At 44.0% G+C, this 14,424-nt stretch overlaps 1 protein-coding gene across 2 annotated transcripts in view; it reads right to left on the bottom strand.

Annotated features, from left to right (window-relative positions):
• The window catches only part of CERS5 (ceramide synthase 5), a 95,131-nt gene that overhangs the window by 67,228 nt on the left and 13,479 nt on the right, over positions 1 to 14,424 (bottom strand). For both annotated transcript variants that reach the window (XM_056562085.1, XM_056562086.1), the window contains exon 2: positions 3,249 to 3,354. In XM_056562085.1, coding sequence (XP_056418060.1) covers positions 3,249 to 3,354 — 106 coding nt within the window. The remainder of the gene's footprint in view (positions 1 to 3,248; positions 3,355 to 14,424) is intronic.

Genomic DNA, 14,424 nt, shown 5'->3' with positions numbered 1-14,424 from the left:
ACCTCTTTAAAGGGTAGGGTCACACGTGCCATATTTTGCTGCTGCGTATTTTCCTACCCATTGAAGTTAATGGCTAGCAAAATATGCAGCTGATCTTACCAACCATTGACTTTAAGGCTAGGTTCAGACTGCAGAATCTCCAGACGGAAAATTAAGGTCTAGAGATTCTGAGTACAGCCAGCGCCGACTGAATCAGGACCGCGCAGACATTGCAGCCCCCAATAGACTGCAATGTGTTCCACGAGTATATCCTTCGGAAGAATGAGCAACGCCATTCTTCTCGCAGACATTTTAAAGCAAATTAAATGTGGCTACGCCCCCTCCAGTAGACTTGCATTGAGGGGGCGTGGTGTGACGTTATCAGGGGCGTCGTCATGGTGTCCCGAACCCTACCACTGGCACCCAGCATTCTAAACGAACGCCGGGTGCTGCACAGAGATTGCGAGAGTCTCAGCTGTGGGACCCCCCTGATCAGACACCTTATCTCCATATACTTTGGATAGGGGATAAGATGTCTAGGGGCGGAGTACCCCTTTAACCAGTCAGTTTACACTGCGGTGCCACACTGTGTGCAGGGTTTGGTTCAACCCTTTCCATTCCTCAATGCACAAATTATAACCATGCAGCACATTTATTCTTTGCTTGCTGAACTTAACCCATATAATGCATGTTTTCCCACAACGTATACATGCAACTATTGACCTACAGTCATCACTTATTGAAGATGCAACAAGACCTCAGGTCCCCGTAGACATTACAAGACTGTGTTAGGGTAGGTTCACACTATGTTTTTAGTGTACGGGTGCTTGATCTGGTTGGGAGGAGCGAAAACAGTCCAAATCCCATTTATTTCAATGAGCCGACCGGAGTCAAACGCTGACTCCAGTGGTCTCATTTTTGCCCTGTATACGGTTTTCTGACCGGACCGGCATATCAAAAGCATACAGATTTCTGGATATGACCCATGTAATCGTTTTTTTACTCCAGTGATCCTCCTAATCTTTTACAGCAATGGAATTTATGGTTCATTTGTATAGTAGGTGGGATCGACAAAGGTTTTTCAATTAAAACCTGCTTCTCCAATCCAAGGAGATAAGCAGCTCTCAGACACCTCTGGCTTTGCCTCTATGTTAAAAAACTTGCCTGAGTTGATCAGGTTTGTGTACAGATAGGTCAGGGAAGCAAGAAGAGGAAGGAGTCCAGCGTCCAATAACGCAGAGGATGATATTTATTTCACCAGATGGTCACATACAGGAACACAAGGTACAGTGACTCGTTTCGGACTTAGAGCAAGGCCTTAGTCATACAGATAGGTCAGGGAAGGTAGCCATCTTCAGAATTACCCGTGTATGCCCAGTTTGTGTCACGGGGGACCATTCACTTCTGCAGAGGGAGTGGTGCTGTATCTCAGATATTCCCCTACATGAAGTCATTACTATAAGATTGGAATTTTTAAATTACCTTTATTTAAAAAAAATAAAAATTACAAAAAAAAAAAGGTCCAATAATGGGAAATTGTAGATGCAAGGATTTATTGGTGGCATGCCATCACTCTACACCTTAGCTCTCCAGCCTGCATGTACGGACATGTAAAGGGTGTAATTTATGTATCCACATAAACTAAGCTCCCTGTGCATAGTCATTTTGTATGCATGTGTTAGAAGGTTGCCAAACTCTGGAGGCTTTTATCAAAAAAATAAATAAATAAATACAAACACCTCATTGGTCCCTGCAACCTGTACCCTCACCACGTGTGAAAAGGACTTCTAATAACCTACAATAATTCCCACTTATTTTGTCACATCTGTGACTTTTTAAATTGTAAATTGTCTTTGATCATATAGTCAATGAGTTTGTTAGCCCTCGTGGATTCACTGAGTAGGAGAGAAACTGAGCCATGGAGACTGTCAAAAGACCTGCTGTAAAGTTAGTGTAGTTCAAAATTTAGTGTCTGTACCTGTTTACTCACAATTCTTCTGTGATTTTCACCCCAATATTTATTTTTAACAGCATACAAAAATGACTGCTGTCTCAGATTTTTTCCAGGTTGCAATGCGGCCGAGACTTGACATCACTAGTCAGCTGATGACAGGGAGCCTGTCTGCTTCAATGGGTGGAGGGATCGCTTGTTGGGAGAGAGATCAATCTGCAACTAATGCAACAGCTTTAGGCACCCTGATTGAAAACCACAGGTCTTTTGAATGGATGCAGCTCATTTATGTTCCAATGGGTGGGGTGGCTGATGTGTGGGAGGGAATTATTGGATGTGTAGGCAAAAAAGGAAACTCAAAAAGGAAATACCAGTTCACAAAAAGCTAGCCCCAGTGTTATGGTAATCTCACAACATAGCCATTTAGCCCCAAGACAAGCACAGATCCTTGCTAAGCATGTCCATTACTGTCTGCCAGGTAGATGACCCCTTTAATATCACTGAGCACCTCCGGGTAGACCACAAAATGTGCCGTACACACAAAACGACTAAAAGAACAGCTATACCACCTGCAAGAACTCGAGACCTCATAGACCATTATTGTAAAGGACTGCATGCTAAAGGGTTTACTTAGGTTTTCTTTAACCCCTTAAGGACACAGCCCATTTTGACCTTAAGGATGCATCCGTTTTTTGCAAGTCTGACCACTGTCACTTTAAGCATTAATAACTCTGGGATGCTTTAACTTATGAATTTGATTCCAAGACTGTTTTTTCTTGGCATTCTACTTTATGTTAGTGGGAAATTTTCGTCAATACTTCCATCATTTCTTGGTGAAAAAATCAAAAATTTCATGAAAAATTTGAAAATGGAACTTTTTCAAAACTTTGACAGGGGCTGTCTCTAACAGCTCTGATCATCCTTATTTTCCGGGCAATCGGGTCACCAGAATTGCCTGGCAAATCACAGTGATTGCCGACAAGGGGGGGGGATGGCGTTGGGCATTGTTTCAGGACCCCTCCTCTGGGCAATATGCCGGGATGGCTGCTGATAGATATCAGTAGTCATCCTGTTCTGATCACCGCGTCCAGAGACTCAGTGATCAAGGAACGCAGCGCCGTAAATGCATGGCACTGTGCGTGAAGTGACACTTCACAGCGCCGAACATTTACACCACTCATCGTTAAGGTGTTAAAAATGGTACTTAGATTACCAACTCTCCAAGGGTATGGAAAAAGTGCATCTCATCAAACAAGAAAAACCTAAACAATGGAAGCTTGTTGAAAGACACCCAACAGAGCTATGTGTTGTCACTGACCTTTGTGATGGATATGAAGACTTTTTCTAGGATGGCATTGGGCTGTGCTCTTCGGGGTCCACTGCCCTGGAGACCCAGTTGTAGTGCACATGGTTTAGCAATAAACCTGGAAAAGATGTAAAAATGTAATGAGATATCAATATTACAATGGTATAACAAGTTAATTTGGTCAACACCCAAGAGAAGACTTTAACAACTGACATGACAACTATTTCCCAACCAGGGTGTCGGGAGTTGTAGTTTTGCAACAGCTGGAGGCACCCTGGTTGGGAAACACTAATAGAGGGCATTGATCTAGAGCCAATCCTAAGCCAAGTAGGCCACAAAAGGCTTGAATTACAGTTTTTATCACACTTTTTAGGAGCCAAAGTACAGAAAGCCTGATACCCTCCCTTTTTCTAAGTCAGCAGGGTTTCCACCAAGTAAAATAAATAAATAAATAAATAAAAATGAATAATAATGATATGAATGAAAAAGTAAAATGCATCCGTAATACGCCCAAGTGAACCCACCATAAAGGGGTTTTCAGTATAATTTTAAGAATGTAGTGACATAGAATTACAAATATCAAAGATTAAACCCAAAAACATGTATGTTTGTTTAAAATAAAAACTTTGTTTCAACAGATAACGTTTTGATTACATATTCATCTAAGCAGGGCTGTGGAGTCGGTAGATAAATGTTCCGACTCCAACTCAGACTCCGGAGTTTTCTGTGCTTCCAACTCCGACTCCTCTGTATTAATATGTGAATGTATTTTATACATTCCTTGAGGGAAAGAAAGGCAACATACCTGTCATTACCACAGGACTACTGGCTGGGAAGCCAACAGTCTACTGTATTGAACAGTTTGTGTGCTGATCTGCTGCTGAAGATAGGGCAGTGGGAGGATCCAGGAAGGGGCATTTATTATAAAAACAGGATTTCCCTAGTAGAATCCCATAGTCAAGTTTAAAGGGGTACTCCGCCCCTAGACATCTTATCCCCTATCCAAAGGATAGGGTATAAGATGTCAGATCGCCGGGGTCCCGCTGCTGAGGACCCCCGGGAACGCCACTGCGCTATCATTACTGCACAGAGCAAGTTCACTCTGTGCGTAATGATGGGCGATACAGGGGCCGGAGCATCACTACATCACGGCTCCGCCCCTCGTGATGTCTAGGGGCGGAGTACCCCTTTAAGCTAACAAATCGAGTTTACAAGTTTTTATAGCCTTAGCTGAATGGCAGCAGTTTTTCCAATGGTTTACAGCTTCAGTCTTGAACTATTGACCCTCCATTCCCTTCACTTATGCAAGTGTCTCTAGTCCTGCAAAAAACATATTTCTTAATCCCTTATCAGTGAGAGGCTAGGTTACCCATGGGTTCCCTGTAACAGCAGGACACAACACTATGGAAAGTATAAGTATTGCCGCTCCTAATTGTGTGTTGCGTGCCAAATAGTAAAGCACATGAAAAGCATGCTTCTTCACAGTCACTTAACGTGTTCGTTTTGGGTTACATGAGGCACTGCATGCATTGATCTTAATTCTTATAGTAGAGAATTCATTAAATTAGAACTTTTTGTGAATTGGGACATTTAAACTTGCTTTTTTTTTTATGCCAATCTAAATTTAGTAGGAGTCGGAGTCTGAGTCGATGCATTGTTTGCCGACTCCAGGTACCCAAAATTTCGTCTGACTCCTCGACTCCGACTCCACAGCGCTGCATTTAAGGCTGCGTTCACACGGCCATCTAGACCCGTCCTGTTCTTCTCCCGTCAAAAAAAAAAAACAAAAAAAACTCACAATAACGGATGCTATATGTTTGAATCCGTTATTGTTCAGTTAACAAAAAAAAAATGTTTTTTGTTCTGAGCATGCTCAGAATTAAAACAGATCAAAAAAACGAAGTGAAAAAACGCATGCAAATGGATGACATTAAAGGCTTATCCGTTTTCCATAGATTTCAACGTTAAATTTACTGTATCCCTTTTTTCTTCTGTTTTCTTTTTGACGGGAGGAAAAAAAAATACTGCATACACCGTTTATTACCCTGTAAAAAAATATAATACAAAAACGGAAATGGAGCGCAAACGGATGTGAAAGGATTGTAAAAAATAAAAAATCCCATTGACATCAATGGGATTATTTTACAACCGTTTGTAATCTGTTTACATGCAGCAACAACGGAACCTAAACGGGGGGGGGGGGGGAGGGAACTGAGACAGAAGGCCGTGTGAACGCACCTTTACTGTGTATCAGATTGTAAGTCCCAACATGAGATACCCACTAGACGGCCACACATGTTAGATTAATGTTGGCCGAACCTTTTAAACCTCTAATGTGTATGGGGGCGTCACTGCTCTCCTCATCCCAGTGCCAGGTGTTTGGGAAAAGAATGATCTGGCTGTTGGATTTTCTACATATACAGTTCTTTTGTTCTCAGTTAAAATAAGCCACAAACAAAGAGGTGTCCTGCAGCAGCATCCTCCCCCCTAACCATTTAGAACAGATGCACGCTTGGCCAAACACACATTTGTATGGTTGGAAGCAATAATGAGGGTTCGGCCAACAGCTATGTAATGTGAATGGCCTGTTTATCTGTTTATGTCATTTCGCTCTACTCTTTAAATGTGGAAGGACGATTTTACTTCTACACCACATCTCTAGACAACACCCTTATACACATGAAAATTCTCACATATAAGACTTGCCACTGGAAAGTCATTTCATCCAAGCATTCAGTATAAATGTCAGCAGCACTTACCATATTTTTCGCCATATAAGACGCACTTTTTCTTCCCCAGTTTGGGGGGGGGGGGTTGGTGCGTCTTATACACATTAAAACCCTGTCATATCACGGCGGTCCCGGCGGCCGGGACCCGCGACTAATACAGGACATCACCGATCCCGGTGATGCCCTGTATTGACCCTCCAGACACGGCGATCAAAGCTGACCGCCGCGTCTGAAGCGAAAGTAAAACTAACCAGGCTGCTCAGTCGGGCTGTTCGGGACCGCTGCGGTGAAAACGCGGCATCCTGAACAGCTTACAGGACACCGGGAGGGACCTTAACTGCCTCTTCGGTATCCGATCGGCGAATGACTGCTCCATGCCAGGATCCCCGGTATGGCCGGCGCTCTCTGTCGTCATCATGTCGTTGCGCACGCCATCCCGTCATCCAATAGGAGCTACGTGCGTAGCGACATGATGGCAAGGACAAAGAGCGAGGATCCCAGGCAGCAGAGACACGGTGACAGTGATGGAGGGCGACATCCAGTGCAGCAGTGACGGGTCCGGAGCGGTGGGGACACGCGAGTATTACCTCCTATACCAGTGGTCTTCAACCTGCGGCCCTCCAGATGTTGCAAAACTACAACTCCCGACATGCCAAGACAGCCAACGGCTGTCCGGGCATGCTGGGAGTTGTAGTTTTGCAACATCTGGAAGTCCGCAGGTTGAAGACCACCCTCCTATACTTTACATTGTATTTGGTTCACAATCTTTTTTTTCTAGATTTTCCTCCTTTAAAATTGGGTGCGTCTTATATGCCGGAGCGTCTTATACAGCGAAAAATACGGTATCTAAGTATTACAGGACAAAACAAGTATGGAATATGCTAAACTTTACATGACAAACATGGTAGCCTTGTAGAAAAATAGAGAAACAAGTAAGTGCCTATGTACACTAAAGTAGTCATGAACCAAATACAAATCTTCCTATTAGAAATTCACCTTAGAAATGATCAGCCTGTGTCTAACCAAAATGGATGAGATTACAGTATCTTCTAAAAAACAGTGTCCCTTAACAATGGAAGTTTCATTTGCACTTCAGCAGGACCTGCTCACTCCAGTGCCGTATCATTAACCCCTTCATAAGCCAGTCTAACAGGAACCTGGCCGGGGGGGGGGGGGCTACATAGACATCTACACGTAATTCATTGAGATGCCAGCATCTAACCGCAACTCATATCCACCAGTAACGTAAGCGGGTCGGATGCACACTGGGAAAACGGTGCTTAATATTTTATGGTGAGTCTTGCAAGTCTTCATAGTCACACCTCTCCCTTGGCACCACAAGGTGAAATTTCACATCTGTGTGTCTGACCTTATATGAGCTTCATATAAAAAGAGCCTCCAGGAATAGACTGTGGGTGTGACAAACAAATTGGACCCAACTTACCTCCCCAAACCTACCTAACTAAAGCACTCTGACCCACTTATCCTATACAATTTTCATCAGTTTGGGAAAAACTGCTCCTAACATGTCAATCCAGTTTTTAGAAAAGGTCATGTATATTTATTTAAAAAAAATAAAAATTATGAAAAATAAAATATTATTGTATAAAAACTAAAATCACTTCAAAAAGACAGAACTTTCTAATATAATGTTGTCAAACTGTTCAGGCTTTAACATGATTTTTGCTTGAATTAGCCACAAGAAAGTTGTGTAGTCCTTACATATTCAGTGTGGTGTAGCAGCTTCCGGGCTCCTTCCTCCCTCTACACATCGGGGGAGATTTATCAAAACCTGTGCATTGGAAAAGTTGCCCAGTTGCCCATAGCAACCAATCAGATTGTTTCTTTCATTTTTAACAAGGCCTCTGCAAAATGAAAGAAGCGATCTGATTGGTTGCTATGGGCAACTTTTCCTCTGCACAGGTTTTGATAAATCTCCTCCATCATCCTTTTAGGAGGCTTGACTGGATCTGGTTTCTGAGCTCAAATCCCACCCTGAGCGATGTCATCGCCTCTGTCCAGCCCCTAAAGCCTACATTACCATCTCCTTGATTATATATTCCTTTGTTGGGAAATATAGGGAGAGTGTTGCCTTGTGCTGGACAATGCCACAGGAGTAGACAGGGAATGCATGCAGCTGATTTACTGACTGGGAGTTGTAGTTTTGCAACAGCTGGGGGCACCCTGGTTGGGAAACACTGCTATAAGCCCCTGCAGCACTTTACTACCAGCACTATTTTAAGCGTTCTCATCCAGCCTGTAAATATTAATGGCCTCTCATCAGAATAGGCCCTTAATATCGGGGGGGGGGGGGGGGGGGGGGGGGGGGGTCATTTCTGGCCACCCCAACAATCAGCTGTTTGGAGAAGCAACTGCATTTGTGTGACTGCTGCCTCTTCAAGTCCTGCACTATTTGTGGCAGTGGTGGAAGGTACAGTCACTTTAATCAGACAATACAGCAGTACCTCTCACTATCAATACTAAATAGTAAAGTGACTACAAGTAACTCTTAGGCCAGGTTCACACTTGCAAAGCAATATCTGTGGAGCGGATTCTAGAGTTGAGCGAACTTACAGTAAATTGGCTCGTAGCAAACCTCGCAGCTCGGCTGTTGATTACTTTAGTCTGCAGAAATTAGTTCAGCTTTCCAAGGGCTCCGTTTTAGGGATAGAGTTTTTAAGGGCAGATACCGATAATCTGTGACCGATAGCCGATAACTTATATTGATATTCCGGTATAAGTTATCGTCTATTTCCCCACCCACCCGGCAGAAGCCGCGGCAGATCAATGAATTAAAGCGGGCACTTTAAATCAATGAACTGAAGCGGCTTTTGCGGGGCCAGAGACTGCCGCCACCTGCTTCTCTCCCCCTGCCTGTCCTGGGGTCCTGAGCCCAACCACCACCGCTGCCCCATTGCCTTCCCCATCCCTGATTTTTTAATTACCTTTTCCCGGGGTCCGCGCTACTTCTGGCTCCGGCAGCATCCTGAGCGGTCACTGTGCGCACTGATGGGGATGTCGCGTTGAGGACATCAGTCGTCATTGCGCTGCGCAGCGTGCAGGACACCGCAGGAACCAGAAGTAGCGTGGACCCAGGGAACAGGTAATTATAAAACCGGGGATGGGGGGAGGCAATGGGGCAGCGGTGGTCTCTGGCTGGGAAGGGGCATTTTCGGCAAGGTAATTGCCGATAATGTCCAAAATCGTGAATATCGTCCGATATCGGCCAAACCGATAATCTGTTGATCCCTACTCTGGTTACCTGGAAAAGTCCTCCGGGATGACAGTCTTCGGTCTCCTAGGTCTGTATCCACCTTTTACAGGTAACTGGAGCCCTTGGAAAGCTGAACTAATTTATGTAGACTAAAGTAATCAACAGCAGAGCTGTGAGGTTCGCTACGAGCCAATTTACTGTAAGTTCGCTCAACGGATTCTGACAGAAAATTCCGCGGTGTGAATGCGTTTACATAAAACCAATTCCCCTGCATGTAAACCTTCATGCAGCGGAATTCCTGACCGGAATTTTTGACCGGAATTCCTTTCAGAAATTTCACAGTTTGAACCCCGTGTGTCGGGGTCCCTTCAAACCGCCGGTGCCAGAAGATGGATCCCTGCTGATCTGATACAGATGACAGGCAATCTATTTTTAATGCCAGATAATCCCTTTAATATTCTTATGAATAGAGGCAGGATATCCTCTTCCCATACAAGCACTAGTAATTCTATTGATTGACAGGCAGTCAGGAAGCCTTTCACACAGACACCAGAATCCATTAGCACAGGCTGGCATATCAGTTACCTATCGGTAAGTCTAGTACAGTCAAATCTACAGGGCGATGACATAACAAGCTGCAGGCCTGACAGCGCCACCAGCTCCTGCTTATCTAACGTGATCTCTAGTAACCGGCCATATGTCCACATTGACTGTAGCTCTTGCTTGAATTAGTCTGTTGCTCTGCAATTTCTGGCTTTCCTTATACATGTAATGCGCTATGGATTACACCGGCACTATAAAACTGACAATTATCAGTGCCTGCTTTCCTGCTAAACAGTAATGCTTATATAATGAACCAATGTTTATTTAACCACAGCTAAAATAACCACAAGGAAAACAGTTCCTGTGAAAACTTGATGTATTTACCATCCATTATTTATACATGTCATATGCATTCTGGATTTCAGTCTTCAGATTAATGAAAAGAACGACGGTTGAGTTGGGGAAAAATATTTTAAAAAAATTTAAAGTCATAAAAATCACCCATTAGCCCTCTTGAAGGGGGATATTTATAAAAATCTGTGCAGAGGAAAAGTTGCCCAGTTGCCCATAGCAACCAATGAGATTGCTTCTTTCATTTTGCAGAGGCCTTGTTAAAAATGAAAGAAGCGATCTGGTTGGTTGCTATAGGCAACTCAGCAACTTTTCCTCTGGACAGGTTTTAATAAATCTCCCCCGAAGTGTACACCAACCAGCCATAGCTTTAAAAGGAGGATTCCAGGAATTTTGTTTTATTTAACTATGCTACAGCGGCTGTAAAGTTAGTGTAGTTCATAATATAGTGTCTGTACCTGTGACGGTTTTCTCACAATTCTTCTGTGATTTTCACTATTTATTTTTAACAGCATAAAAAATTACTTGTCTCAGATTTTTCCCAGGTTGCAATGTGGCCGAGACCTGACTCACTAGCCAACTGATGACAGGGAGCCAGTCTGCTTCAATGGGTGGAGGGATCACTTGGTGGGAGAGAGCTCAATCTGCAACAGCTGTAGGCACCTTGATTGAAAACCACAGGTCTTTTGAATGGATGCAGCTCATTTATGTTTCAATGGGTCGGGTGGCTGATGTGTGGGAGGGAGGAAAACGGAATTGTGGAATTTGTAGTAAGAAGATAGTCAAACAGGAAATACAAGTTCACAAAAAGCTATCCAGTGTTATGGTAATCTCCCAACATAGCCATTTAGCCCCAAGACAAGATCCTAAGCACGTCCATTACTGCGTGCCAGGTACGTACTTAAAGGGTTAGTCCAGTGGTGAAAAACGTATCCCCTATCCTAAGGATAGGGGAAAAGTTTGACATCGCGGGGGGTCCGACCACTGGGGCCCCCTGCGATCCCTCTGTACGGGGCCAGACTCTCCGGCCAGATAGCGGGTGTCGACCGGAGGTCGACACGCCCCCTTCCCGCGGGCTGTTGGGGTTCCGTACAGGAGATCTCAGGGGGCCCCAGCGGTCGGACCCCCCGCCATCTGCAACTGATCCCCTATCCTTAGCATAGGGGATAAGATGTTCACCACTGGACTACTCCTTTAAAGGGGTACTCCGGTGAAAATCTTTTTTCTTTTAAATCAACTGGTGGCAGAAAGTTAAACATATTTGTAAATTACTTCTATTAAAAAATCTTAATCCTTCCAGTACTTATTAGCTGCTGAATGCTACAGAGGAAATTCCTTTCTTTTTGGAACACTGATGACATCACGAGCACAGTGCTCTCTGCTGACATCTCTGTCCACTTTAGCAACCATGCATAGCAGATGTATAGCAGATGTATGCTAAGGGCAGCATGGTGGCTCAGTGGTTAGTGGGTTCAAATCCCACTAAGGACAACAATAAATAAAGCGTTATTATAATAACATCAGCAGAGAGAACTGTGCTCGTAATGTCATCAGAGAGCTTTCCAAAAGGAAAAGAATTTCCTCTGTAGTATTCAGCAGCTAATAAGTACAGGAAGGAAAGATTTTTTAATAGAAGTAATTTACAAATATGTTTAACTTTCTGCCACCAGTTGATTTAAAAGAAAGAAAGGTTTTCACTGGAGTACCCCTTTAAATTACCTTATGGTGGATAACCACTTTAAGGCCACCTGCTCAATAGTGTGTAGGTCCCACTTGTACTTTCAGAACATGGATTCCACATTACCTCTGACCTCAGGGGATGTTTTTATGCTGTTTTAGGGCTTATTCACACCTGCGTGCTTGGCCTGGTTTCAGTGAGAAATAAAACTACCCCTCTATAGAACAGTATTTCCCCAAACAGGGCGCCTCCAGCTGTTGCATAACTACAACTCCCAGCATGCCCAGACAGCCGTTGGCTGTCCGGGCATGCTGGGTGTTTTAGTTTTGCAACAGCTGGAGGCACCCTGGTTGGGAAACACTGTTCTATAGAAGACACTGTATGGAGCTCTTTGCACCTACTTTCATGAACATTAGTGTGGACCTCTGTTCGGTGTTTCGTTTTCATATGCAGCATGTTGTACTCTATTACATCCATTAAGTCCCATCAGAAAGTCTTTGGCGTTAGTAAGGCTTATTATGTGATCAACAGTTTTAGTTTAAATTGCTCAAAGTACTCGCAAGAGGCTTCACAGGATATTGGCCTAAAGTGGGGCCGTATGGATGCAATCCTACAGACAACAAATTCCCAATGGTAGACTCCCCGGATCTTCCCCCCCCCCCCCCCCCCCCCCCCCCCCCCGGATCTCCCTGCTGCACCCGGCGTTCGTTTAGAGTGTTGGGTGCAGCGCCGAAGGCTCGTGACATCACAGCCATGTCCCCTCAATACAAGTCTATGGGAGGGGGCGTTACGTCAGTCATCTGGCACTGAGCGAAGTTCGCTCTGAACACCGGATGTCCGGGGTGCCGCAGCAGAGATCGCAGGTGTCCCCAGTGGCGGGACCCCCACGATCAGACTTCTTATCCCCTATAATTTGGATAGGAGATAAAATGTCTAGGGGCAGAGTACCCCTTTAATAATTCCAAGAAATACCTATTAACTGTCATAGGCAGTTAATAAAAGCCCATTCTTGCCATCCACTTATCAGAGTAAAAAAAATCCCACAAGCTTTATTGATATCATATATGAAAGTGATAAACAAACAGCGTGGCGAAACATGTCGAGGAGGGGGCATTGATCTAGTATTTCAAACTAGTGTGAATACCCCTTGTACAATTGGGATTAGACTGCAGATAATCCTGATCACAGACAATGCACATACATGGCCGGCTGGCATGTGTTTGAGTGAATAGTGTACGAGACAAAAGGGTAAACACAAGATTTTAATAGTGTGTTTATTTAGTTTTTACACTTTCATATATGAGTTCAATGAAGCTTGTGGGCTTTTTTTTTTATCCTAACAAGTGGATGGCAAGAATGGTCTTTTAGTGACTGCTTATGGTAGTTAATAGGTATTTCTACAGACAATTATACACACCGCAATCTCTACACATGGTCCATGGCAGAGAGAGAGAGTTCTCAATACACAGTGCTACAGAGATCTAGATGGAGAGGACCTATTGCAGGTGTTTGTGAACCAAATGCAGGATACATAGACAGGTCCAAAAAAAATTTACTATCACTTCTGATGTATGAAAGGTTTTACAGTGAGTGTGATTGTAGGTGAACTGAACCATGAGGCTAGGATTCCACTGAGGTTTTATGCTTAAAAACGCCACTGGTTTTCCCTGCGTTTTTGCCTTTGAGTGGAAATTGCATTTTTGGCCCCTTTGGCATTTTTTTTTTTTTTTCAAAGTTTGTTTGGTATCTTTTTTATAACAACATTTTTAACCAAGGATCAATTTATGTGGGTGGGCAGGGAACTAAACATGTAGCCGACAATAATAAAAGTGTAGATAGTATTTTTACATTTAAATTGATATATATCCCGATGCCATCGTCCATAATATATCAGAGATGCGGAGCGGCTCTGCTCTGTACTCTGGGCCGGCCGGTGATGTTAATAGTAATTCACATCACTCATTTATATTTTCCGCCCAGAGTGGGGATAGGCCTAATAGTGGCAGCCAATCTCCGCTCTCAGTGGGAAATATGAATCACTGACCGGCCAGAGTATAGTGCAGAGATGCGGAGGGCAGGAGAAAGCATCTCAAGGATGAAGGAAGATCGCAGCAGGTGTCAGGAGTGACACCCACAATGATCTGTCCTTAACTGCAGGTACTACTGCTCCAAACATGGAGCACACTCTGCTCCATGTTAGAAGCTGTAGTACATGAATTAATAGACAGATGGCACAGGTGTCACTTCTGACACCTGTTGCGATCTGCCTATTAATGCAGGTACTACAGCTCCCAGTATGGAGCATAGTGTGCTCCATGTTGGGAGCAGAAGTACCTGCAGTTAAGGACAGATCACAGAGCGTGTCACTCCTGACACCTGCTGTGATCCTCCTGTATAAAAACACACTCCCAGATAGACGACAAGGACCTTGGACAGCTACACCTTCTCAGTTCCAAGAGCAGCACTTTACCTTTGAGGAGTCCTAAGCACCTGAGCTTCAATATCATCCCCAAAGAAGCTACTACTATACCAACAGCAACCATAAAAGCCATCAACCCCATGAGATCAATGGTCAGCTGCTACCAGGCTGTGTGCTGCTTGTCTGAACAGAGCCTGAGCAAAGCCAGAAGCAGCAGTCACAGGGGATCAGGAAAGCCCATAGGTCCACTCTAT

Source organism: Hyla sarda, chromosome 2 (assembly GCF_029499605.1).
Source record: "Hyla sarda isolate aHylSar1 chromosome 2, aHylSar1.hap1, whole genome shotgun sequence".
Classification (NCBI taxonomy): Eukaryota; Metazoa; Chordata; class Amphibia; order Anura; family Hylidae; genus Hyla; species Hyla sarda.
This window is presented reverse-complemented; position numbering and strand designations above follow the sequence as displayed.